The sequence below is a fragment of the Eublepharis macularius genome, chromosome 19 (genome assembly GCF_028583425.1).
Source record: "Eublepharis macularius isolate TG4126 chromosome 19, MPM_Emac_v1.0, whole genome shotgun sequence".
In the NCBI taxonomy this organism is placed as follows: Eukaryota; Metazoa; Chordata; class Lepidosauria; order Squamata; family Eublepharidae; genus Eublepharis; species Eublepharis macularius.
Genome location: NC_072808.1, coordinates 3,039,251 through 3,066,266, shown reverse-complemented (window position 1 = coordinate 3,066,266; position 27,016 = coordinate 3,039,251). Strand labels below are relative to the sequence as shown.

Below are 27,016 nucleotides of genomic sequence, written 5' to 3'. Positions count from 1 at the left end.
AGTTTGGTGAACTGAGATTTGGCATGTACATAACTGAGCAGGGCTTTGAATCTGGAGTTTTAAGTCTTACATTTGGTCCATGGAGAGATGCTGGCAGTATTCATACAGGATCTTGATCAGCATATGCAGATTATGGGAATCACTTGTGAGGAGGTAGCAAAGAGTCCAGTAGCTCCTTTAACCAACTTTATTGTAGCATAAGCTTTTGAGAGCCACAGCTCTCTTTGTCAGATGCATCTGATGAAGAGAGCTGTGCCTCTCGAAAGCTTATGCTACAATAAAGTGGGTTAGTCTTAAAGGTGCTACTGGACTCTGCTATTTTGCTACTGCCGATTAACATGGCTAACTCCTTTGGACTTGTGAGGAGACGTACAAAGTCTGCAGGTATGGGTGGAGGGGCAAGTTAGATGTGACGGCAACATGCCTGGTATGTCGGATAGAGGTTGTGTCAGATTCTTATAAAAATGGAGGGAGGAATATTGAAAGGGCAGCACTTGGGAGCAAGAGGATGCAACCCTTCTCGCTTTGGCACCTTCCCCTCTCAGAAACCACTTCTCCCCTGCACCATTTTTTCTTGGCAGAGTTTGCTTCCGGTCTTGGAACTCCAATAGGGAGGGGCGGGGGGAAACCACCTATCCAAGGAGAAGTGGTTTCAGGAAGAAAAGCGTGGATGGGAGGAACAGTTCAGTCTCCCTGCTCACCCTCCCATTTAAATCACATCCCGCATCCTACAGACTTTATGGAATTTAGTGACAAACCAGTTCTAACCCATTTGTCTGATGACATCACATCTACATTGCCCACTCCACCCCAGGGGCAGCCCGGATCTTAGCTGAAGTTTTTAGCTCTGGTAACTCTTTCTGGAGGTGGAGGTTTTGGATACAATTTTCATACTGGAAGTGGCTCCCCTGGCTGAGCCCATGCTCCCAACTAACCCCCGCCCACTGCTGGAGCTGAAGCTGCTTCCGCCGACGCTGAGGCCGCCTCCATAGCCGAGGCTGGTTCCGCCTGCGAGGCCCATCCCTGTCCCAAGGCCAACAGCACTTCCACCACCATAGTTCATTCCTCCGGAGGAGTGGACCACCGCTGCAAAGAGATAACAGGAAGGATTCAGAAGTTTGTGGAGCAACAGAAGGAAGTCAGAACTTACTAAAAACATAAGCCGACTTATGGTGATAGGAGATGCATCTCACCAACTTTGGAAGCAAGGATGGAGCACTAGCAAGTTTGTTTCATTCCTCTCTTTTGGAGCCTACATTCACTACAAGTTACTAAACTTGTAAGTAATTGGAGAAGGCAATACTATGCATGTTTCATCCAAGTTCAATGGAACACAGGTGCCTGTGTAGCTTGGAGGATCACCTCAGTGCATGCCTGGTGTCCGCTTGGAAAAAAACTTGTGTATCTTAGCCCACAACCCGTGATGAGTGGACTGTATGCACCGGATGCCACATGTACAGTCCCACATTTAAATGAGCTGACAAGCTTCATTACCCCAGCACTTACCAGCATACTAAGGGCTCAACCTGATGATATGTGAAAGATGAGTCAAGTTGGGGTCCTCCAACCCAACTTGTGTCACACATCAGGGAATCAATGTTGCCAGGATTCAGCTGATGAGCATGGCATGGAGGGAAGAAGGGGCTTCAGCTTTCCCTCCCGTGCCATTGTCCTCAGCCAAAACAGCCACGAGGAGCCCTGGTGGCCCGTTGAGAAGCTCCCCGTGACTGACTGCAGTTGGGGACCCCCCAACCTGACTCGTCTCACACACATCATCTAGCTGAGACCTAAAAGCTGAATCCTACACACAACTGTGGGTGTGCACTGCCAGCTCACCAGCTTGTGCATTATCCACTGCAGAGTATTCTATTGGTCAAGCGGTAAAGCCGGTACCCCTTACAGCATTGATCCCAAAGTTAAGCTGTTTCCATTGCACAGTTTTTTAACCCCCTCCTTTACTTTTCCTTTCCTGACCCTACTTTATAAGCTGGCTGCAAGTCCTGTGATCCATCACTTGCACTTCGGAAAGGAACAGAATGTAAACCTTGGGGGGAGGGTGCATCTAGCATTCCTTCTAGTAGCAGATTCTTGGTTCAGGTAATGGTACCACTTGTCCTTTTAGGGCTAAAAAGCCCCCACTGCAACCTCTCCCAGCTTGGAAGGCTGTACAATTACCCTCTCATTGCATAGGGCAAGGTCCAACATGCTTAACCCCAAACAGCGTTCTGAAGTATTTTCAATTCCATGATAACATTCTTTCATATTGTATTCTTTTTATTATTTTTCCTGGCCAGTTCATCAGAAATAGATAGCTCTGGTCAGGCCCCAGATACCACAAAGTATGTTTGTAAAAACAGATTTGAGAAGTTTGTGGAGGATACGACTGTTGTTGATGGCTTTTAGCCATAAAAGGTAGGAATGGAATATCCAATATAATATAAATCTGACTACCGGATGCCAGGGGAGGGCAGCTTCCACCTAAGCTGATTTTCTCATCTTGGCAGCTTAAGTGAATTAGCAACTCAGCATTATACCTATATTCTATGTAAACATGATATATGACGTACAAATAAAGTGCAAATTGCATATAAAAACTATCCATCTGTACACGGTTCACATGAATCTACAAAACCAACAGCCAAAAAGCAAGGATCGAAAATCATTGACAAAAATATAAAAATAAACTATATCAGGATTGCTTGCTCCTATTTACTTCTATGATGATGACCTGTGAATTTTCACCCTTAGAAAACAAGAGAGTTTGATTAGATGGACCTTGGGCCTGATCCAGCAAGCAATGTATTTATTCACAGGGAATCTCTGGAAGTTAGAATCGCCAGTGAAAATTCACCTGAAGTGAAAACACAAAGCAGATTTAAGTATTCTTCCTCCAGTGAATTATCTGAATGAATCTCACAAGAATTCTGCTTGGATTACCAAAAGTTCTGAGAGCATTTCAGTGTAGGCTTAAAGCAAAATTTAGAACGAAGGTGTAGAAGCAAGCAACCACTATCTACTCACTCTGAGGAAAAATGTCTGAGTTGACATAAAAATTGCTATGAACAGGAAAATTTCACAAGTGGGTTTTGCACATCCTTGTGCAACTGCATTGATATAAAACCTATGTAGTGCTAGTTCACAGGCTCATAACTTGATCGCATTGAGTTTCTGTGATTCAGTTGGTTATTACTTACATATATTTACTGCACCAACACCCTCTCCAGCCAGCCTATTAAAGGAGACAAGAAGGGATGTTATTGTTAGAACTAAAAGCTAGAGACGGGGTAGTGGTGGTTCAGAAGCACTAATAATGGCATATCTAATAATGGCATAACTGATTATCATTAGAATGCCTGAACAACACTGGAAGCATTAACAGTCTTTATCTACGTCTTCAAGGCATTGCTCCCGCATTAAAATGATATTGTGGAATAGCCAACATCCTTCCCTGAAGTGATTTCATGACACTAGGGTTCCCAGGCACCCACCAGTGGAGGGCAAACTCTTGGGAGTTTGCCACCTTGCCCGCTGACCCGCCAGTGGCGAAAGGTGGCAAGCTCCCAGAGGTTGCCCGCCACTGGCAGGCATCTCAGGAATGTGTGCCATGCGAGTGCTCCCAACGGGTCACGTTGGGAAGTGATGTCATTGCACCAGCCGTAGGAGCGTTCCTGCACTTTGTTTGGGGCCAATTTGGGGCCGAAGAAGATCTCACCTCTGTCATGAGATAAGCGCCAGGTCTCGTTCCCCCCATCCCCCCGCTCCCTCTGGGATGGTATAAGTACCTGGCAACCCTACACAACACAGAACAGGATATTTTATTCAGCACAAGATCTTACGCTCCACCCACCTGCTCTCCTCTCCTTCCAACAGCTTCCTGTACGTGGCAATCTCAATATCTAGGGCTAGTTTGACATTCATCAGCTCCTGGTACTCCCTCAGCTGACGGGCCATGTCAGCCTTGGCCTTCAATAGAGCCTCTTCCAGTTCGGCCAGCTTTATCCTGGCATCTTTAAGGGCAAGCTCGCCCCGCTGCTCCGCATCAGCAATGGCTGTCTGAAGGCTGGCACACTGTAAAAGAAGGAGATGAGATTTTTCTAATGGGCTTTTTTGAAAAGCAAGCTCAGGCCTTGGTGTCCCAAGTAGAATATCTGGACCCCATGTATCAGGAAAGCAGAGGCCGGGGGGAGAGAGACAAGCACTGACTTTGGGAGGGGTTTTGAAAGACCTGAGTCACATTGAGGTGACGAGAGAGGAGGTTATGCGACTGCTAGATAATTTAAAAACTGATAAATCACCGGGCCCAGATGGCATACATCCAAGAGTTCTGAAAGAACTCAAGTGTGAACTTGTAGATCTCCTCACAAAAATATGTAATCTGTCATTAAACTCTGCATCTGTTCCTGAGGACTGGAAGGTAGCTAATGTTGTCCCCATCTTTAAAAAAGGTTCCAGGGGAGATCCGGGAAATTACAGGCCAGTCAGCCTGACGTCAATACCGGGTAAGTTGGTGGAAACTATTATCAAAAATAAAATTAGTGGGCACATTGATGACCAAAAGCTGATGAGGAAAACTCAGCATGGGTTCTGTAAGGGAAGATCTTGTCTCACCAATCTGTTAGAGTTCTTTGAGGGAGTGAACAAACAAGTGGACAAGGGAGACCCGATAGATATTGTTTATCTTGACTTCCAGAAAGCTTTTGACAAAGTTCCTCATCAAAGGCTCCTAAGTAAGCTCAGTAGCTATGGGATAAAGGGCCAAGTCCTCTTGTGGATCGAAAACTGGCTAATTAATAGGAAACAGAGAGTGAGTATAAACGGGCACTTCTCACAGTGGAGGGTGGTGAGCAGTGGGGTGCCACAGGGGTCGGTATTGGGTCCAATGCTTTTTAACTTGTTTATTAATGATTTGGAATTGGGATTAAGCAGTGAAGTGGCTAAATTTGCAGATGACACGAAATTGTTCAGGGTGGTGAAAGCCAGAGAGGATTGTGAGGCACTCCAAAGGGATCTGTCGAGGCTAGAAGAGTGGGCATCCATGTGGCAAATGAGGTTCAATGTAGCCAAGTGCAAAGTAATGCACATTGGAACCAAAAATCCAAAATATAAATACAAGTTGATGGGGTCTGAACTGGCGGAGACTGACCAAGAGAGAGATCTTGGAGTCATGATAGATAACTCACTAAAAACGTCAGCACAGTGTGCGACTGCCATAAAAAAAGCTAATGCTATGCTAGGGGTTATTAGGAAAGGGATTGAAAACAAATCAGCCGGTATCATAATGCCTCTGTATAAATCGATGGTGAGGCCTCATTTGGAGTACTGTGTACAGTTCTGGTCGCCACACCTTAAAAAAGATATCATAGCACTGGAAAAAGTACAGAGAAGGGCAACTAAAATGATTAAAGGGTTGGAACACTTTCCCTATGAGGAAAGATTGAGGCGCTTGGGGCTCTTTAGCCTGGAGAAAAGACGACTGAGGGGAGACATGATAGAGGTTTACAAGATAATGCACGGGTTAGAGAAGGTAGAGAAAGATGTGTTTTTCTCCCTTTCTCACAATACAAGAACTCATGGGCACTCTATGAAATTATTGAGCAGTCGGGTTAAAACAGATAGAAGAAAATACTACTTTACACAAAGGGTGATAAACACATGGAATTCGTTGCCACAGGAGGTGGTGGCAGCTACAAGCATTGCCAGCTTCAAGAGGGGACTGGACAAATATATGGAGCAGAGGTCCATCAGTGGCTATTAGCCACAGGAGATAGATGGTATTCTCTTTGTGGGGAGGTGGTGCTCTGTTGTCTTGGTGCTGGAAGGAAGGCAGTGGGAGGGCTTCTGGTGTCCTGGCCTCACTGACAGTCCTTTAGATGGCACTGGATTTCTAGCCACTGTGTGTGACAGAATGTTGGACTGGATGGGCCACTGGCCTGATCCAACATGGCTTTGCTTATGTTCTTATGTTCTTAAAAATAAATCTGTGTCTTGAAAACACTAAAACAGATTGCATGAACTATCCACATGCATTCTTCTCACAGCAAATAATAATAACATAATAACATTCGATTTATACACCACCCTTCAGGACAACTTAATGCCCACTCAGAGCAGTTTACAATGTATGTTAATATTATCCCCACAACAATCACCCTGTGAGGTGGGTGGGGCTGAGAGAGCTCTGAGAGAGCTGCGACTGACCCAAGGTCGCCCAGCTGGCTTCAGGTGGAGAAGTGGGGAATCAAACCCAGCTCTCCAGATAAGAGTCCCACGCTCTTAACCACTACACCAAACTGGCTCTCCTAATGACTTGAAACAGCTCTGACAGTTTCACCTCCCCTTCTAGGAAGTGAAGAGGAAATAAACTCTCTGAGGAGCAATCTTTGCTGGCGCTATAGAGATGAAAATCAACGGAGCCTTCCAATCTGTTTTTTAAAACTCAGTTTCCTGGCTAACATTGCGACTCTCTTCACGTGAGCTTCTTCATGTAATTCATCTCTTGTACATTAGCTCTCAGTGTTGTATTTAAGTCCATCTTGATCTTCTCATTTAATTCTCAACAAAATTCCGAATTAATCATTTTAAGAAAATATATTAGAAAATTTGTTCTTTAAAAAAATCAATTGTATTTTGAAAGCTATAGTCCTGCCTTTTTCATTTGGTCTAGTTTTATTATGAATGTGTTTTAATTCTAATTAATAGTTTGGTGTAGTGGTTAAGAGCGCAGGAGTCCAATCTAGAGAGCAGGGTTTGATTCCACAGTCCTCCACTTGAAGCCAGCTGGGTGACCTTGGGTCAGTCACAGCTCTCTCAGAGCTCTCTCAGCCCCACCCACCTCACAGAGTGTTTTGTTGTGGGGATAATAATGACATATTTTGTAAACCGCTCTGAGTGGCCATTAAGTTGTCCTGAAGGGCAGCATATAAACCGAATGTTGTTATTGTTGTTAACAACAATAACAACAATAATAATACAGGAGCAGACTTCTCCCCATATTCCATACTCTTTTTCGTTTCTCTCAGTTGCTCAGACAAGTATCTCAAAATCGGAATACGGAGACTTAGTTTAGGTGAAATGCAATGAGAACTCTTACCTGTTTTTTCACATTGTCAATCTCAGAGTGGAGTCTTTGAATCATGCGGTTCATCTCTGAAATCTCAGTTTTCGTGTTGCGCAAGTCATCTCCATGTCGGCCAGCTGTGAGCTGCAACTCTTCATACTGAGAGAGGTGAGGGAGATAAGTCCAACAAGGTGAATGCAACTGAATTCCTAAACTGGAATGAAACCAAGTTTCAAAAGCTATCTGGTTGGATTCAAATATCACCATTGATCTCGTCATTGAAGCAATTCACATCTCAACTAGCTATCCTTTGAGAAAAAAAGCAAACTTGTGAATCCTTAGTTTCACATCATCAACATTTAACACACTTTCTATAATATTTCTGCATCAGTTGCGTATAAATTTCATACTATGTTGAAATGCTATATAAATGCCATAAAAGAAAGAGAACTTATCAAGGAGAGTAAAAAAAATGAGGTGATCTGAAAATGAGAACAACAAAATACAAATTGAAAAGAAAAAAAGGCTGTTATTGCTTCATCCCTACTGCTAAATTTAATTGTTGATCTTTGTTGGACAGTGCTTGAGGAGATGTTTAAGTTTTTATCTACCAATCACATTTTTATCTCATCTTTCTTCTGAGGAGCTCAGGGCAGCATAAAGTTTTCCCCCTATCCTCCTAGTTCATCCTCACAACAACCCTGTGAGGTAGGTCGGCTGCAACAGAGAGGCTGGCCTAAGGTCACTCAATGAGTTACATGGATATGGATTTGAACCCAGGTATCTCCAGTCATAGTCCAACAGTCTAACTGCTACACCACACTGGCCTGGATAGAGTTGAGTGTGTGTGAATACTTACATGTTGATGATAATTCTAGATGGGTAGCTGTGTGGGTCTGTAGCAGCAAAATAAAGCAGAATTCCAGTGGCATCTTAGGGACAAACTAAATTTATTCCAGAATCTGATGAAGTGACTCACAAAAGCTGGAACAGATTCTGTTAGTCTCTAAGGTAACTTCTGTTTTATTTTACATTTTGATAATAATCCACAAAAATTGGCAGAAAATTAATATTTCCCATTATGTGGCACCGCAATAACAACCATTTCCCATGGAAGATGCTGTGTTATTACCCCAAACCAAATCCAACCATGTCTCCAGAGTTGCATTCTTCTTCTTTCAAGTTTATCTTTGCTCAGCATCTAACAACATCGATCCTTCTTACCTTGCTTTGATACCAGGATTCTGCCTCAGCCCTGCTTCTATTGGCAATGTCTTCATACTGAGCTTTGACCTCAGCAATGATGCTATCGAGGTCCAGGTTTCGGCTGTTGTCCATTTGGAGAACGACAGAGGTGTCAGAAATTTGTGACTGCAGTTGAGCTATTTCCTAAATAAAAAAGGAGGTTGAAAGATATTGGAATGTCAAGTTCTACCAAACTTATGTCCACAAAGAAGAAATGTTGCTACTTACTAGAAAGGAAGTACTGGAAGAGGTGGGAGGTAGAGATGGGCACAAACCATAAAAAAACCGAACAGTGTGGTTCATGGTTCATCGCATTTCATGAACCACAGATCATGAACTTTCACAAACCTGCCCTGGTTTGCGAACCGGTTCGTTTGGTTCGTGAAAACATCACATCCAGGTCAGCAAACGGTCACTTCTGGGTCAGCAGAAGGTCACTTTTAGGCCAGTAGAAGGCCCCTTCTGGGTCAGCAGAAGGTCTGCAGGAAGTCCTGTTGCCTAGGAAACTGATCAGTGCCAGGCTGTCTGCAGTGACAAACCAAAAAATGAACCAAACGAACCAGCCTAAAGTTTGTGGTGGTTCGTCAGAAATGGGCTCTGTCGAACTGCTGGTTCGCGAATCACGAACCAGCTTGGTTCATCACGAACTTTGGTTCGTATTTCGATTTGTGCCCTTTTCTAGTGGGAGGTCAAGATACAAGTTTAGCCTGCAACAACGCTAAAGGGGAGAAACGTGAAGTATTAAACTTACTGCATCATAGAGAGCTTTCAGGAAATTGATCTCATCAGTGAGGCAATCCACTTTGGTCTCCAGCTCAACCTTGTTCAAGTAGGCAGCATCCACATCCTGGAAAAGGAAGAAGGAGCAAAAAGATCAATAATCAGACATTGCAGCATATGCAGAGGCCAATCAATAGCACAAACTTCTTTGATCATCTGTGATTGTCCAGGAGACCTGAGGTGCCTGAGCAGAATGGACTGTTCTCATTCCAGCTTTAAAATTGTGTTCCAGGGAACTCTACATGCCGTTCTTCAGTTAAAACAGTGGAAATGGATGAACGCATTCCTTAAAAATTGCATCCTCCCACCTGCTTTGCATGAAGAAGGTCCAAGGTTAAATCTCTGGTTCTAAATCCGGGCTCTTTCTTTCATGTGGTATGCGCCGATATGCAGTACCGGCGCCTCTTTCTGCAGTAATGGCACCTCTGCCAGGCTGTGGGGTTGTGCCCCCAAGACAGCAAATAGCATGGGTAGCAGCACCTCTTTTATTTAAAGAATAAAAGCACTGTTCTAAATTATGCTTTCATTTCATGCAGTGGGCACCGCTAGAACATTGCTCAGCATCTTCTGAAATGTGCTGGGGTCCTGTTGCAAGTTTTTATTTTATTTATTTTTTTTTTGCTTTTCTAGACCACCCTCCCCGTCAGACGGGCTCAGGGCAGTGTAACAGCATGCAATTTGTAACATGCAGTTTAAAAACAATAAAACATTATAAATAAACATAATCCATATACAATAACATTTCTCAATTGGTGGATATAAATATTAAAATACAGCATTTTAGGCACAGGGCTTGGCTCTTACATCATGCCCTGCACCACACTTACTTAGTTTACTTAGAAGATCTGTTTGGTAAATTGTGACGGCCTATGGCTATACACAATAAACTCTTTGGACTACTTAGAAGATGATGTGATAGGTAAGAATATTGTTGGATTTCTCACCCCCCAAAACACTGAAAGAACTCACCTTCTTGAGCACCACAAACTCATTCTCTGCAGCAGTGCGCCTGTTGATTTCTTCTTCATACCTGTTAAGGAGAAAAGGGAAATGGAAGACTTCATTAGAAACCTGGAAAGATGAGCCCAAGAACGGGCTCAAGAAGTGTGGTGTGGCTCACGAATGCTCACACCCTGCCACTAATTTTGTTAGTCTTAAAGGTGCTACTGGACTCTTGCTCTTTTCCACTGCTACAGGACAGATGAACAGGGCTGCCTATCTTGTGAGACAAGGTTAGGCTGAGAGAGAGTGACCCTCGTAAGGTCACTCGGCAAGCTACAATCACTGGTGATTTTGTAGGCAATAATATTAAGTTTCACCCTATTTAAGTTCAACTTTTACACTATTTTGCTTCTTTTAAAAAGAGCTAATTAGCAGAACATATTAGTACGAGCTCTTTGTAAGCAAATCTGTGTTGGAGGGGCTTGCTCGAGTATATGGTTCTCAGCATCAGGTCCAAGATAACCTCTCTTGTCTTAATCTATCATGTAAAAGACAAATTCCAGGTCTTTTACCAGGTCAAAGATAAAATAGCAGCTCTGGCCCAATGAATAACTCCTGCCAAATATTGGCTGATTCCGCACACATTGGATAATGCACTTTCAATCGTTTGAGGTGGATTATTTGTTCTGCACACAAAAAAATCCGTTCCAAATGATCTATAAAGAGGATTGGAAGTGCATTATTCAATGTGTGCGGAATCACCCAGAAAAATCACCCAGACTAGAAAAAGCAGCAATGGGAACCATACATGACACTTTTCACAGTGCATTTATCCATCACTCAGGGCCAAGCAACAAGTGACGCCTGATACAGTTTGGACACTTGTCAGCTTCCCTCAAGTTTTGATGGGAAATGTCGGCATCCTGGTCTTGCAGCTTGGCTCTCCAACTGCTGTCCAACGGACTTTTCAACTGTCACTTGTCCAACATTCCGCCAAGTTGCCTACATTTCCCATCAAAACTTGGGGGAAGCTGACAAGTGTCCAACCTGTGTCATTCGTTTGGCCGTAAGGCACATTCTTATAAGTAATGTTGGCCACTTTTGGCTCCAGAAAAAGCAGAGTGGTTTGAAAAGCACATAGCCACTGTTGCTCTGGGTTTCCCCATGTACCAAAACTGATTCCAACGCTTGGGGATTAACTGCTAATACAATCAGGAATAAGTCGAGTGTACAAAAGAGCCCAAGGTTGCTAGAACTGGGCAGCTCAAGAACTCTGTGGTTTCTTGCGAGAATTTCTCTTCAAATTATTTATATAAACAACATAGACATTGCAACAGCCTGCTGTGATTGAAATAAGATATGGACAATAACACCTCTTAAAATAGAGCAATAGGAACTTGAGATGTTTTTGGCTTTTAATGCCCTCTTATGTTATATTAAATGCCCAGACTAGTTTTATTGACTATGAGGATAGGCCAAAGCAAGTCCTCTTTCTTTTGGCTTTTCAATTGCTGCCAGAAGATGTGGCAAAAACAGTTCTCTCATTGGGTAGGCATGCATGACTCGCCCAAGATCCCTGGAGCCAAGCAGTGGAAAAGGCCACCTGCCAGTCTCATGAAAGGTAGTTGCTTTTAATGCTCCTATAATTTTCTACCTTGTGTGAAAGAACATCTTTATGATCTCCCTTGTGCCTTTCTTCTCATGTTGGAAGCACTGGATGGGACTGAAGGTAGAACTCATTAATGCCACACCCAGAGGAGAACCTGATAAATGCCATCTTAGTGACATCAGAGGACCTGAAGTCACAGGACAGACAACTCCCATTGGGATTTTCATCAAGGTGGGATTCTTTAATGGACAGCTGGGGAATTTTACTTAATTTTTAGAAGCATCCGCCATGAGAAAAGCCATTGAAAACGTTCCAGGTGGGCATCTGTGTTGGTCTGAAACAGAAAAAACAAGATCTGAGTCCAGGAGCACCTACAAGACCATCAAGATCCCCAGGTTATAAGCTTTCAAGAATCAAAGTTCTGATGAAAGGAGCTTTGACTCTTGAAAGTATATTCCCCCGGAAATTTTGTTGGCCTTTGAGGTGCTACTAGACTCAAAACTTGCTTTTGGTTGAAATTCTCATTAAACTCCCATCTCAGACCTTCGCCTTCAACTTGAATTTTGCTGTAGGTGAAAAAGGAAGGAAGGAAGGAAGGAAGGAAGGAAGAATTCCTCCCCTCCATGCAGCTGCACTTTAGATGGAAATGGGTGAAAGTATATATGGGGCCCCTTAACTAAATTATGTCCCCTCTCTAGCCTTCTAACAGCAGTAATGAGGGCCATTGAAAAGGTAAGAGGGATAGACCCTCTGATATTCAAGCACTGCTTTGTGTTTCCTTGCCTCTAGAAGCCAGGTAAATAAGACTACTGAGCCTTTTTTGTGGTGGGACCCAGGTTAGAGAACACCCGCCACAAACTATTCTTCTGCATCTTCAGTACAAAGATCAATGTTTCCTTTTCAACCTTCTGATGGGAGACAATGCTGGATTCTCCTCCCCGGCTGTTTTAATTCCTCACCCGTGTCCTTGTTTTTAGGAGCATCACCTTCCTTTGTTTCAATCCATTTTGTATTTTAATCTTAAACTGAAAATTGCATCTTATTTTAGCCATTTCACGGAATAGAGAAACATTCGAAATAAAGTGGATTACTTCCCCGCCCCTGAAAGCTTGCCTGATCCTGAAGTCCTCCACGGCATCCTGCATATTCTTCAGTTCTGAGTCTAATCGTTGTTTCTCTCCCACATGGTTGTCCAGCTGCCTTCCAAGATTATTGATGTACGCCTCAAATAGGGGCTCAATGTTGTGCCGGGTCGTTTTTTGCTCTTGTAAGAGGCTCCATTTAGTCTCTAGCACTTTGTTCTGTTGCTCCAGGAAACGAACCTGAATTCATCCAACATTAAGCATATTATGTAATTTGCATTTTTGCAATTTGTATTAAGCATATTATGTCATTTAATAATGTTTGCAAAACATTGGCATGTTTGCATTTCACTAGGCAACTGACAATTATTACAAACTTATTACTAACACCACTCTCCCGCCTTCTTTCGCCTCCCTTTTAAACAGATTGCAATGAATTGGCTAGCAAGCATTTTACATGGAAAATGTATAGGGATAAGCAAACCTTGACATAAACATCTGTAACTAGTGACTAAGCATCAGATAACTGAGAAAGTGTAAGACCATTAGAACGGGCAGCCAAATGGAATGATGGGGTAGTGCTTTGGGGAAATGTGGTCCTTAGACATGTACATCTAACCATGTCAGTTTCCTTTCATAACACGCATGGGAACTTTTACACATACTCAGATGCTCAATCTAATCAAGATTTGCCTTTTTTTAAAAAGCAAGTCTCTAGCCCTCAAGGAAACAGAGAGGCTTCCAGGTATGAGCAGGTAGCACCTGTAGTCAAGAGGTAGAGTTATAATATCCTGAAATGTGGTGCTGGAGGATTCAGATACCATGGACAGCCAAAAAGACAAATAAGGGGGTATTAGATCAAATCAAGCCTGAATTCTCCCTAGAAGCTAAAATGACAAGACTGAGGCTGTCATACTTTGGCCACATCATGAGAAGACAAGATTCTCTGGAAAAGTCAATAATGCTAGGAAAAGTGGAAGGCGGTATGAAAAGAGGAAGACCTAAAACGAGATGGCTGGACTCAAGATCAAACATTGTATGAAGCACGAACAGTGGTTAAAAGCATGAATGATGAGTGGAAAGTCCCCCCTTCAAATTTCTGCATAGCTTTGAAATCCTTAGCTGGCTTGAGAGAAAACATTGTATTTTAATAGGAAAAAAGAACAAGGAAGCAAATTTACCTCAATAATTTTGTAACTGCTTAATGTATTGTGGGTGAAGAAATAAGTCTCTATTGACAGAGAATTTATTTTGTGCGTGTGCTTAGAGGTTGAACATTTCTGCCTCAAATGAGCTCTGAATGCATCGAAGACCCAGTTACCTAGACAGCACATGTTTTAGCTGAGTTATATGCATTTACTGCCACTATGGCTGCTGCATGCAAGGCTCTGAGGGTTACAAACAACTTGCTTCAAAGATCCTAATGTCTTTTGCCATTTTTCTTCTTCTTTTCTGGTCAGTAAATAGAAACAAGGTAATTCGGAGGTCCTTGTAAAATGTTATATTCTCCTGACAGTTTTTGCAATCATTTTGTTTTCCAGTTCCATAATCCTAGTCCTGGGAAGGAAGGAGGCATGCTATAGCTGGATCTCATCAGATCTTGGATGGGTGACCACCAAGGAAGTCTGCAGAGGAAGGCAACGGGCCACGGCAAACCATCTCTGCTTCTCACTTGCATGGAAACCCTCTTCCTGGTAAATCTATTGCGAGTCCGACTTGAGGTACACACAGAATCCTAGTCCCACTGCATTGTTTATTAGGGTCTGACTTAATTGCTTTTTGTATTTTGCAATCCGCCTTGAGTCTCAGTGAGAAAGACGGGCTATAAATGAAGTTAATAACAACAATAATGACAATAGATCCAGAGGAGTTAGCCGTGTTAGTCTGTAGTAGCAAAATCAAAAAGAGTCCAGTAGCACCTTTAAGACTAACCAACTTTATTGTAGCATAAGCTTTTGAGAATCACAGTTCTCTTCGTGCATCTGAGAAAAATTGGGATTTATAGTTTTCAAACAGTATGTCCTTTTTGCCAGATGACAAACTTTTGGGGATAGTTTGGGGTTTTTTGAAGCTCAGGGGAATTCCATGATTGATTTAGTTGGTATCCGATTTCTCCTTGTTTTCAAATTTCTGCTATCCAGTAGCCTACTGCATTGTCAAACCCATGGGTCCATCTAGCTGCTGGATCAGGTTGGCAGCAGCTCTCCAGGGCCTCAAGCAGAGAAAGTTCTTTCCCAACAACTTCACCCTTGCTGTCATTTCTGACTGGCAATCTCAGAGACCTTCTGCACAGAAAACGGGTGCCCTGCCACGAAGCCACGCCCCCTTCCCAGTGTGATAAACACAGGAAGATCTGCTGTTAAGAGTGAAAAGTTAAGAATTCCTCTGAGCGTAACCTTAGATGGCTCTTTGGATTATGGCCCATGTTGAATTGCTAAACAGCATCACGGGAGGCAAGCGCTCCATCTGTCCCTATTGGCCCTCCACACTTTGACATGCTAGTTTCTAGTAAATCAGGGTCCCTATTTTGCATTTGAAGATACTTGTTAAAAATATTGCTGTGGTTCCCAGCTGGACTGAAGGAAAATACCATCCCTTTAATACAGGCTTAATAGGCTGTTCTTCACCAGGTGATGTTATTGACAGCTCCCCAGTCCCACGCATTACGGGTCTCCTAAAAGGATATTTTCTCCAGGCAACCTTAAATGTTGTTAGTGTCCTCTCATATTCACTAGCACTATTCAGGCCTCAGCTTGCTCCCCTGGGTCTCTGGAAATTAACTCTTTGGTTGGTGGGAATATTGTGGGCTTCTTTTGCCTCTAAGTGCATGTGTGGTAGTGGAGAGTGCCCTCAAGGCAGAGTTGACTTATGGCGCCCCCTGGTGGGGTTTTCCATGGCAAAAGACTAACAGAGGTGGTTTGCCATTGCCTAGCTCTGCAACCCTAGTCTCTGTTGGAGGTCTCCCATCCAATTACTAACCAAGGATGACCCTGCTTAGTTTCTGAGATCGGACGAGATCAGGCTCACCTGGACTATCCAAGTCAGGGTCTAGGTGCATGTACAGGGGCACAAAATGCCAGTTCACCCCTTCCCTTCCCTTCCCTTCCCTTCCTTACATAGCGTCTGTTCAAAACGTTTCACATAATCTGAAGCACAACTAGATCTACAGTAAAAGTAAACAATCTACAACAAAAATAACTTAAGCAAACTATATCAATCAGCTTGCTTTAAAAGGGTTTTCTTTGGAGGCTGGGTGCTTCTGGAGTAAATGGGTGCAACATATTGCCTTAAGCAATATGTGAAGGGGGGAGAGTTCAGTGATCCTTAGTGTGAAAATAGAGATGTTGCCAGTAGATGACTGTATCCCAGTTTTTATCTGTGAAATGGTTATAGAAAAGGTGACTGTTAGAGGAAGAGGGAATAAAAGGCTAGAATTTATAGCTAGCCTATATTATCAAAGAGCCCCGTGGCGCAGAGTGGTAAGCTGCAGTATTGCAGTCCAAGCTCTGCTCACGACCTGAGTTCGATCCCGGCGGAAGCCGGATTCAGGTAGGCAGCTCAAGGTTGACTCAGCCGTCCATCCTTCCGAGGTCGGTAAAATGAGTACCCAGTTTCCTGGGGGTAAAGTGTAGAGGACTGGGGAAGGCAATGGCAAACCACCCCGTAACAAAAAGTCTGCCAAGAAAATGTCATGATGCAACGTCCCTCCATGGGTCAGTAATGACTCGGTGCTTGCACCTTTACCTTTTTATATTATTAGAACAGGAAGTGGAAAGAACAGGTATCAGAGTAGTGGAAATTTTTAAAAATGGCAACAGGAGGCATCTTACCTTGTCAATGAAGGAAGCAAATTTGTTGTTGAGAGTCTTAATCTGTTCCTTCTCCTCCTTGCGAACTTTCTGGATGGTTGGGTCTATCTCCAAGTTAAGAGGGGCCAGGAGGCTTGGGTTGACAGTAACTTCATGGATGCCACCAGCTCCTGCTCCATAGCCACCATACCCACTGACGATTCTGTACCCAACTCCTCCATGACCCAAGCCGTAGCCATATCCGGATCTGGCAGTACGAAAGCCACCAACAGAAATTCTTTTACTTGCTCCTAAACCGTGGAGGCTTCTGCTGCCAAAGCCCCCTCCGACGCGTCCAAAGCCTGCACCACCTCCCCGGGATACTGAAACAGTGCTATAGCCAGTTCGGCTTCCTGGCATAACAGCTGAAGAAGCACTAAAATTCCTAGTGACTCTAACTGATTTTTGAGCCATTGCCTCTGAGCACAATGGAGAAATGGAGCGAGAGAGAAAGAGGGAGGGAGAGAAAGAGATAAGGCAAGATTCCTGGACCACAAACGTGAAAGGATCCTCTGGGAAATGTGCCCGTTTCCTGCTTTTTATCTGTCTTGGGAGGTGGGTTTGGCCACAGGTCTTTGGGCTGAATTAATCAGTTTGGTATGCCTGGCAGAAGCCCGTCTTTTCCATCCCTTTAATCACTGGGTTGACCCAGAATGTACCTAACGTAATGTCCTGGCAACTTGCAGACATGTAAAACCAAGTGGAATTTTCAAACCCTATACTTTTTGTGGGGGGAAAAAAAGAAGAGACTTTTAACAATGCCGGAGATTCCCTAAGGCCTTGCTTTTAACTCGTATAATCAACGGTCTTTTTTGAACCTGATGGGAATGGAACTGCCCACAGTAATGCCGCTGAGGCAGCACCGTTGGCAATGTTTCTCATACATTCTTGGGGTGTGTGTTCCTTATTCCACCGTCATCCAGGTACAACACCCAACATTAAACAGATTCACAAGTGAGAACACATTAATTCAAGTTTGTCTGTAGGAACAAGGGGTGTTCTTCAGACTGCTGCTAGATAGTTCTGGCTTTATGGAAAATTGCATGGAATGGGACCTGTATGAGTCATTGGATCTAGGGTTCCCCAAAACTATTACTGCCAATCACCGTCTTCAAGGATTCATATCGTCAAGGACTGTGGAAGTGAGAAAAAGAAGGAGATCTAAGTATATTCTGTTTGGGAACATATCTAGTGGAAGGAGAGATGGCGACTTCTTCCTCATCTAACATTATGTTTAAATCAGTCCTGAGTGTGCACTCCTAAGCAGGTCTACTCAGGTCTTGAGATCATTAAGACTAACAAAATTAGTGGTAGGGTGTGAGCTTTGGTGAGCCACAGTTCACTTCTTCAGATGCAGCTTGCATGTGAGTCCATCTGTCCTTCTGTCTTGGAGAGTGGAGAATCTGCAAAATCTGCAATCACTCCAAGACATTAAGGACAGATGGACTCACATGCAAGCTGCATGTGAGGAAGTGAGCTGTGGCTCACCAAAGTTCACACCCTACCATTACCTCTGTTAGCATTGGAGGTGCTACTGGACTCTTGCTGTTTTCTACTGGTATCTGAAGAAGTGAGCTGTGATTCACAAAAGCGCATACGCTAACACAAATTTAGCCTTACAAGTGCTACTGGACTCTTGCTCTTTTCTATCTGAAGAAGTGAGCTGTGGCTCATGAAAGCTCACACCCTGCCACAAACTCTGTTAGCCTCAGAGATGCTACTGGGCTCTTGTGCTCTTTCTCTGGGCTATTGCAGAAGCACCTCCTTCCCCTCAGCGCCGGCGCGCCGTTCCTTTTCCTTAAAGCGACCAATCAGCGCTCGCCGAGAGCCGGCCTCGGCCAATCAGCGTCTGCCTGGCGCGGTGGGGCAAAATGGAGGCGCGCCGAGCGGGCTGACTGGAAGGGGCGGCGGATGGCGAGTAAACGGCGGCGGGCGGCGGCGCCTGAGGAGAAGCTCCGGCCGAAGAGCCCCGCGAAGCGGAGCGGCCGGCGGAAGGCCCGAGATAGAGGGAGCCCCCCGGGGAAAACGGAGGGTGAGGGGCCGCTTCTCTCCCCCCCCCCCGTCCCACTCCCGGTTCTGCCCCCAAGTCTGCTCCGGTCGCGGCCCGGGATTAGAGGCCGCGAGAAGCGGCGCGGGGAAGGTCGCAGCCTTAGCAATGGAAGCCGTTACCTTTTCTCTGCCACGCCCACGAGGGGGGGGGTCCTCTCCCGCTACTCAAGCCACCCCCTGGAGGTTGGCAACCCTTTTGTCTCAGCGTGGCATCTCCCCACCTGCTGCCCCTCCTCTCTCCCCGCCGGAAAGGTGCTCCTAACGGAACCCTCCTTCTCCATCGGTGCAATCCTAGGCAGAGTTGCTGCAGTCTAAACTCCTGGAAGTCATTGGGTTTAGATTAGAGTAACTCTGCAGGCTTGCACTGCATAAGGCAGCCGCAGGACGCTGCAGGGCATGCTATTTGCAAAACAGTGCAATGCTGTGCAGAGTTGCTGCAGTCTGAGCTCCTGGAAGTGAAGGGGTTTAGATTAAGAGTAACTCTACAGGCTTGCACTGCATAAGGCAGCCGTAGGACGCTGCAGGCTATTTCCAAAACAAACAGTTCAGTCCTATGCAGAGTTACTCCAGTCTAAGCCTATTGAAGTCAATGCACTTAGACTGGAGTAACTCTGCATAGGATTACACTGCATAAGGCAGCCGTTGCTCTGCTTTAGTCAATGGGCTTAGACTGCTGCTTAGCTGTTTAGGATTGCACTGAACAAGCAGCTTCTCATCTGTACGCAGTAACCCACATTCACACTCTTGGACATCCCTGGTTTTGTTTTGTTGCTGCGAACATTGCTGTTGTCTTAACATTGTTCCTGTTGCAGCAGCTTCGGTTCCAGCCCAATAAAACCTCCGATAAAAATCATACCCCATGTTGAATGTCATCAAGTGGTCATTTCTCATGTGTACTTGTTTGTTTATTTCGAATAATTTATGTATCATCTCTCCCACAGTGCTCCTGGGATGATACAATAAACACGACTGTGAAACCATAACTGATAAAATTAGTTCATACAACTAGTTTATTGTTTGCTGTTAAGCATTCTTGCTCATATTTTTGGAAGCAAAATCCTTTTCATCTTTGTGTAGAAATATGTTCTTATAAGACTCCAAAGAGACCATCTAGAGCCTGCCTACCAACATTCAGTTCTCCTGCTAATGAAGCTGACATACAACAAGAGATCTTCTGGGATCCTCACTCTCCAATTGCACATAAATTAGGTAAGTTGATAATATATCATAATATAAACTTTGTCCTTCAGCAAGTAATTATTTGGAAATGTATGGTAAAAAGTGTGTTTTTAAAAAATGCCAATGCTATAGTAGAAGGTTTAAATTTTCTTTACTGTAGGGCTGCAATCCTAAGGACACCTTTCAGGGTGTTACCTCCATTGAATGAGACTTACTTCTGAGTAGAGTTGTTTAGAATTGCTCCCTAAGGCTTTGCCCATTGTTGGTGGGGTTGCGCTTTTATAAAAAGTTATTGGGAGAAAGTGATTGAATCAATCAGAACAATTACAGGGTATGAGGTCCCTCTGGATCCCAAAATCATTTTTTTAAATCAGTGGGAAGACTTAGCAATACCTATGATTAGAAAAGAATTGATTGCAACTCTTTTCATAGTAGCAAAAAATGAGATAGCGTTGGTTTGGAAGAAAGATCATGCACCCTCCATGGATTCATGGTTTGAAAAAGTGTGGAATCACTTCATAATGGAAAAACTCATAATGACCTTTACATAGCTGAACAGTTTCCTGCGAACTCCAAGTTCATGGAAAAATGGCTTCCATTTTTTGAATATGTTGATAAAAATAACATCCAGCTTAGATCAAAATTACTCCAAACAATAACTCTCTCTAGAAGCTTTACATTATAGCTTATAAGTTTTGTTGAATTATATAGTTCTAACTGTATGTGCTTAACTCCCTCCTGTATCAAAATAGTTTTGTACTGGTTAATGTTTTGGTTATATGTGTAAGTTTGTATGTTGTAATGGTTTAACTGCAATAAAAGTAAAAAAAAAAAAGAATTGTTCCCTAAGGCTAGGAATTCTGTTAAAATAAATATGCTTACCCATTTTGCTGAACTGGGTCTGGGAAATGCCTGTTGTGTTTGGCAGTTGCTAGAAAGACTTTTCTGTTTTAGGTAGTGGAAGAAAGAAGCAGGCAGCTGGTCGATCTACAGTTGAAATTTCAGAAATTGTTGATCGGATTGCGCCTCAGGTAACTATGGTCAGTGTGGGGGAGCAGTTCCTTCCACAATAACTCTTGAGGCTTGTAAGATGTATTATATAATACAAATTATTTAATAGCTCTCTTCCCCTGTTCATAATGCATATTGTCTGTGATCAGAGTACTGACTTTCTTGCTTTCCACCGGCTACATTTGTGATAATTTAATGTCCTGTTTTTCTTGTGAAGTTTTAAAGTTTGTGTTGCATTCCTGTAAGATGGAATATCACACGTAATTCATAGAAGTGCTGGAGACTCTTTGTTTGGAAAATGTCACCATCTCTGTGTAGTCTTCTCTTGCTCTTTTAAGGGTGTCTTTGCACATCACGGTGTTGCAAAGACTTCTCTGTTAAATGCAACATAAAATGTACAGTTTAGTGAAATGGTCAGCATATTCCGTGAGGGCAAAAGCTTTCAGAGCCATTTCTGATAGAATGCTCCTGAGGATTCTTTGAAGTTACTTAGGAGTAAACATTATTCAACTGGATGCAACTCGCTTTTGTTTCATTGTGCCATGTGAATTTTTCAGCTTGGTTATGTTTTATAACTTATGTGTGTAACCTGAGAGATGGAACAATTAAATTAATGGGCCTGCTGTTTCTCGCAGTTGATCAACTAATATCTTGCTGGACATAAAATGTCATTTAAAACTGGTTTGTGGATAGTCCTAAGGCTGCTGTGGGGCATCCCCATCAGCTGAGTCTGGCAACCCAACACATAAATCTTAGAATGGGGAGTACCGCTAGATTTTCTCAGCCTCATCACATGGATATCGAGAAAAGTTTCAAAAGAGGCACTGAGAATTATATCTTAGGTTCATTTAGTACAAATCCAATTTTAAACAAATTTCTGTTAATGTTAAGATCCATCAGTTTGTGGCTTACCATTTGACATGCCTGTTCAAATCGCTTGTGAAAACGCCAATGTGATATGCTATATAAGACTGGCAGAGAAGTTTGTAAACCCCACCTTTAGCGCAACAAGTTCTGTACGTTTCTTTATAACTCTCTTGTGGTGTTCACAAGTGTCAACTTCTGTCATTCTTCAGGAGGAAAAACCTTCCTGCCATGAAGGTTCACTTCTTGGGATGTGGATCGGTGACGACGCCATTCCCTGTACTCCTGGAATAGCAAAAGGGCGACCTAGAACAAAAGTAAATAATGCAAGGTATGTGGGGGAATATACATCTTTCAAAACCAGCAATAGACTTGCAGAAAAGAAGAATATCATTTTGGAATCTTGTTTAACCAGCACCAGGGAAAATTGGTGCCTTATTTGAATCGCACTGGGGAAAAGTACACATCCTTCAGTAACTATAAAACCTGTAAGTAAGCTGCTTTCAAGAGACCTTCGTTCCTAACCTTTTTTCCCCTCCCTTCCCCTGCTGATGTTTCATGTAGAGGTCTTCATCTGAAACACAAAGAGGAGGAGCTTATGAAACTGGCCAAGGAGTTCGATAAAAACCTAACAGAGGCCATCCAGGAGCAAGATGCCTCCTGCCTTAACGCTGTCCACCTTCCGTCAGAGTCAAAGGTGTCAGTTGAACATCAAGGCAACACACAGGCGGGAAACCAACAGTTCCTTGGACAACGCCCTCAGATTGGTGCTGCCTTGCAGTTTGGAGTAGCTAAGGAGAATGCTGAGACAACTGAGCACTGTGAACGCAGCAGTCAGAAGCCCATAGATCTTGATGCAGAAATAGCATTGAATGCCCTCTTTGATTGCTCTCCCCAGAAATGCAGTGGCCGGTTAAGCCCAAATTCATCAATCGGCGACTTTCACGACAGCCAAAATGCCTTTCTGCCGGAAGAGCTCGTCACAGAGGAGACGGCAGGTATATATGGATCTGTGGCCATAGATGCAGATCAGAGACAAGGTTCAGTCCCTGCTTCAACCTGTAGAGTACCCATTCCAGCTGAAAAAACTAAAATGGTGCTTGAACAAACCATTCCAAGTACGGTTGCTTCCAAGACAGAACCGGCTGTCTCCAGTAATGTCGTCAGTGACGAGGACTGGGGTGCCGACTTGCTGTCTGACGATTCGTTTGTAATGCAGATTACCCAGAACCCAGAACTGATCAGTGTTCCACAAAACGTTTCCCTCGGTGCTTTGCCTGGTGGAAGCTGCAAAACCAAAGAGAGAGCGCCACATTCTGACAAACCTAACTCTGCTCATTGTGCCTTTCTGAAACCCTCTAATGATGTTTCAGCTTCACTCTCTCTACAAAAGCAAATCCATGAGTTTGGGGCGACAAGGGCTGTTTCTCAGCAGAGTGGTTTCCATTTGAGAAACGATGCAATAAGTTCCGTTTCAAAAAGCAGCCAAAACAACATTTCCGGGTGTAATTCCGTTCCTGTGAAAGCTGAAACTCAAAGTGTGACGGAAGGGTTTACCCGGCTTAAAAGTGCCAGCATTCTTGGAAAAAAACCTTCCGTTTCAGTGCGTGCTAATCTCTCTCAACCACTGGTTGGGAAGTCCAGAAGGAATATGCCCACTATTTCCAGTGAACCCTCTGCCCCTTTTGCTAAATCAAAGCTTAATGACCAGAAGGAATTGGCTTGCCTTCAGGCAGGGCCCGAGAAACTCATTTCATCGTTTGGCGACTGGAATGGGCCCCGAATCTCGGATGAAGTTTTAGACTCGTTTTGCGAATCGGATGGTCTTTGGGGTGCAGACTGCGAAGACGACGACTTGCTGTATCGGGTATGTGATGATGTGGAGAGAAATACTCAGAGCCAAGATGTTGCAAAAGAGAATGTGAAAGCTACGTTGATGGTAGTGAGTGCTGCCAAGTTGGAGACAGATCCTGGTCTTCCGATACCTAAGCAAGGACTAGCTCATCGCCCACAGCCCCAAAAGAGCCACATGGGCAGGAAAACGTTCTCTTTGAATGCTCCGCTTACAGCTACAGCATTACTGAAGAGTGAGAATTCTGCAGACCCCTGCGTTCAGCGCAGTTGTGCGCCATTTAAAAATGTGAGCATTCCAGGGGAACTGTTTGGGTCGGATTTGGTGCCTGACAAAAGCTTGGCTTCTGGAAGTGGCTCAGTCCCCCTTGCAAACACATACCTAAACACTAATAATAGCAACCAGTGTCAGAATGTGACATGTAAGATGGGGAAGCTACAGAACAGTAGTAGTAATCAAGCATCTAATGAAAAATCAAAATATATGTTCAGAAAGACAAGTAGTTCCCAAGCTGTCACTTTGGATCGTAGTAGTATCACCACGAGCAGCCTTGGTGGAGCCCCTGCGGCTTTAGGAGAAAGCAAGAATGGACCAAACATCCTTTTACACACAGCAGTACAAACTAACCCAAAGCCCACCTTTAAGAGGCACCTCTCGGATTCTTTTGCATACTCAGGAACAGGTAGGTTTCTTAGCACTACAGTCATAGATCCCGAGGAGTTTGCCGTGTTAGTCTGTAGTTGCAAAATAGTAACGAGTCCAGTAGCACCTTGAAGACTAACCAACTTTATTGTAGCACAAGCTTTCAAATGCCACAGCTCTTTCTTCGTCAGATGCATCTGACGAAGAGAGCTGTGGTTCTCGAAAGCTTATGCTACAGTAAAGTTGATTAGTCTTAAAGGTGCTACTGGACTCTGCTATTTTGCATTTTGGGTTTGTTTTTTAAGATCAAATGGATGAGTTTTGACTTCATCAAATGAAAGCATTGGACAACTTGTCAGGATTGATTTAACGTTTCTAGGTATATTTCTCCAAATCCTCGGGGTTTTTTTTTTTCTCTTAATCCTGTTATATGACGGGTCTTGCCTTATACCGGGTCATTAGCCTGCCAAGGTCAGCATTGTCTGCTTGGACTGGCTGCAGCCCTCCAGGGTCTTAGGTGAGGGTCTTTCACATCACCTGCTTCCTGCTTGTTTTAAGTGGAGATCGAACGTGGGGCCTTGTGCGTGCAAAACAGGTACTGTGTCGCTGACCCCCGGCTCTCCCCAAATTTGGGAAGCCACATAGTAGGTTGTGTGTGTGGTGTTGAGGAGGACAACACACGCATGAGCCTGCAGAAAAGGGTGGGATAAACTGGACACCTAGGGTTTTTCATCTTCAGTTCAGCTTTGGGGTCTGAAAACTAAATCAGTGGAACTTGCATGCTGCTGTTTACATGCTGTGCTTTTTCATACCTTTTTCTGCGAACAATGTGTTACAAAGCGGGACAGTGTTGCCCAACTTTTGTGTGCCATTTGCACAATGCAGTGTATACTTTTAAGAAAAGGTGGCAGTGCACAGCACATTTGCCAGACAGCCGCACACGAGACCCATTTTGCTCGGTGCACGGCACAGGTCCCCCGCTCAAGCAATCCTAGTGTGGCCGGGGTGTGGGGGAAGGTGATGGAAACGGCTTCTGCTTGAGGCTGCCTTCCATGCCATTTCCACACAGAGGTTTTGCTCTGCCTTGGCTTCCTTTCGACAGTGCTGTTTTTGAAACCGTCTGTATAACAGGCCTTTTTGGCTGGTTCTGTTATCTCCTGCTTTTCTCTTATTTTTCCCAAACCTCAATTAAACATGACCTTTCTGGAAAGGTCACGGCCAAAAGCGCCTTTGGACCGCATGTGGATGGGAGGGTGTGCTTTTTTTCAGGTCCTGCCTACATTGGCACCATTTTCTTTACCTCAGCCCAGGCTTGCTCCCAGTGCCTATCGCCAGGTGCAAACCTTCCCTGCCTGTCCTCTCTCCTTTCATTGGCTGACCCAGCATCTTTATAGGTAGACACTGGTGGGCTTTTTGTACTTGGACGTAATAGGTTACTTACCCCAAAAGGCTATCTATCCTTTTTACAGAATATGCACAGAAATCTGGATACTAATTTTAAAGATCCATATTCCTAGAAGAAACTAGGTTTATGCAGGCTTTCAGGATGATTTCAGAATGATTATGAAGGTAATGGGAGGACTATGTATACTTGCTCTAACCTCTTTGGAATGAAGATGGGATAAAATGTCATAGATAAAGCTAATATATTAGCCTTCTTGTCGTAGGCAAGTAAGCCTGTTTGTCTTCAGGCTATGAAGGCTCCTTGTTCTAAGCCGTAGAATTTGCACCATGTAAGGCTGCTAATGTGCACATCCTCTTTTACAGAACAGAAAAGTAGGAAGTGTTCTCAGGAAGAAATTGCAAGGAAAAAGCAAGAAGCTCTTGAACGAAGAAAATATAAAATGCAGGCCTTGCTGAAAAGCACAGCACCCACCTGAGTACAGTCTGTCTGAGTTGGATCTGGAATACTCGTTGACATAAGAATCCGGATGAAGACTCGAAATGGGCCTTAGGGGTTTTGCACTTGCATCTGTGATGCTTCCCCGGTGCCTGTCTTGCTGCTTCTGGGAAATAACAGTATTGACCTATTAAGCAAGAAGCTGGTTTTTTTTTTAAGGTTGTTTTTTATTTGGAAACACTATTGTTTACAGCTGTGAACGGTAACCCTGTTCTCAGGGAAACGGGTCTAGCAAATGGCTTTGAAACGACATAGGATTTCCGCAGATGCAAGGGACTTCTGTCCACAGAGCACTGCTCCCCTCCTTCCCCCTTCCAGTGCACCCCAAAATACCCATGAAATAATGCTGGGAGCAGCGGGGAGGGGTATTTGAAAATTTGAAAATGCTGGGAGCAGCGGGGAGGGGTATTTGAAAATTTGCAGTGGGAGAGAGGAATGATGAAAATCTTCCTTTCTGCAAACATCCTTTGTCGAGTCCAAGGCCTGGTTTCACTGTTTTGTGACTTGGAGTAACAGTGCAGTGGACACCCGACTGCCCCCTATCAATGATAATACTGTTGTCAGTTTTTATTTGAGGCTGCATGAAAGTTCTCAAGATTTTTTTTGTAATGGACTAGTAGGTTTGGAAGGTAGCCCAGCTCTTGACCGTTAAGAAGTTGCCTGCCGCAGTTTTGCAACCCATATCCTGTGTACTGATGTGTATTCTATCAGATCTCGATAAACCTATTCCAAACTTTGTAACAGGCAGCCCCAAGGCTAGCATATCGAACCGCAACCGCCGTTCACAGCTTGGACCCTTTTTTTAATTTTGGAACATCAGCAGTGCTGAACAAGGCTTTTGGTTTTGTAAATGCCATAGCAGAATTTCCTAGGGTTTCTCTGTAAGTAATGTGCATTTTGTAAATCATGATTAAAATTGCAGCTTCTTATACAACAGTATTTTCCTCTAATCCACA

General features: G+C 43.9%; 2 protein-coding genes across 2 annotated transcripts; one reads left to right on the top strand and one right to left on the bottom strand.

The window, feature by feature from the left end:
* Nucleotides 1-261: 261 nt before the first annotated feature.
* Nucleotides 262-17,045, bottom strand: LOC129346011 (keratin, type II cytoskeletal 5-like). Its single transcript, XM_055003259.1, has 9 exons — nucleotides 16,546-17,045; nucleotides 12,747-12,955; nucleotides 10,052-10,112; nucleotides 9,054-9,149; nucleotides 8,282-8,446; nucleotides 7,091-7,216; nucleotides 3,848-4,068; nucleotides 3,195-3,229; nucleotides 262-1,086 (listed from the first exon to the last, which is right to left on the bottom strand). The coding sequence occupies exons 1-9, from the start codon at nucleotides 16,975-16,977 to the stop codon at nucleotides 842-844; spliced, it is 1,590 nt and encodes a 529-aa protein (XP_054859234.1). The 5' UTR covers nucleotides 16,978-17,045; the 3' UTR covers nucleotides 262-841.
* Nucleotides 17,046-18,449: 1,404 nt separating this feature from the next.
* Nucleotides 18,450-26,994, top strand: ETAA1 (ETAA1 activator of ATR kinase). Its single transcript, XM_055003257.1, has 6 exons — nucleotides 18,450-18,595; nucleotides 19,690-19,821; nucleotides 20,746-20,822; nucleotides 21,879-21,997; nucleotides 22,231-24,200; nucleotides 25,928-26,994. Exons 1-6 carry the CDS (start codon nucleotides 18,475-18,477, stop codon nucleotides 26,038-26,040), a joined length of 2,532 nt encoding a protein of 843 aa, XP_054859232.1. The 5' UTR covers nucleotides 18,450-18,474; the 3' UTR covers nucleotides 26,041-26,994.
* The last annotated feature ends 22 nt before the right edge of the window (nucleotides 26,995-27,016 follow it).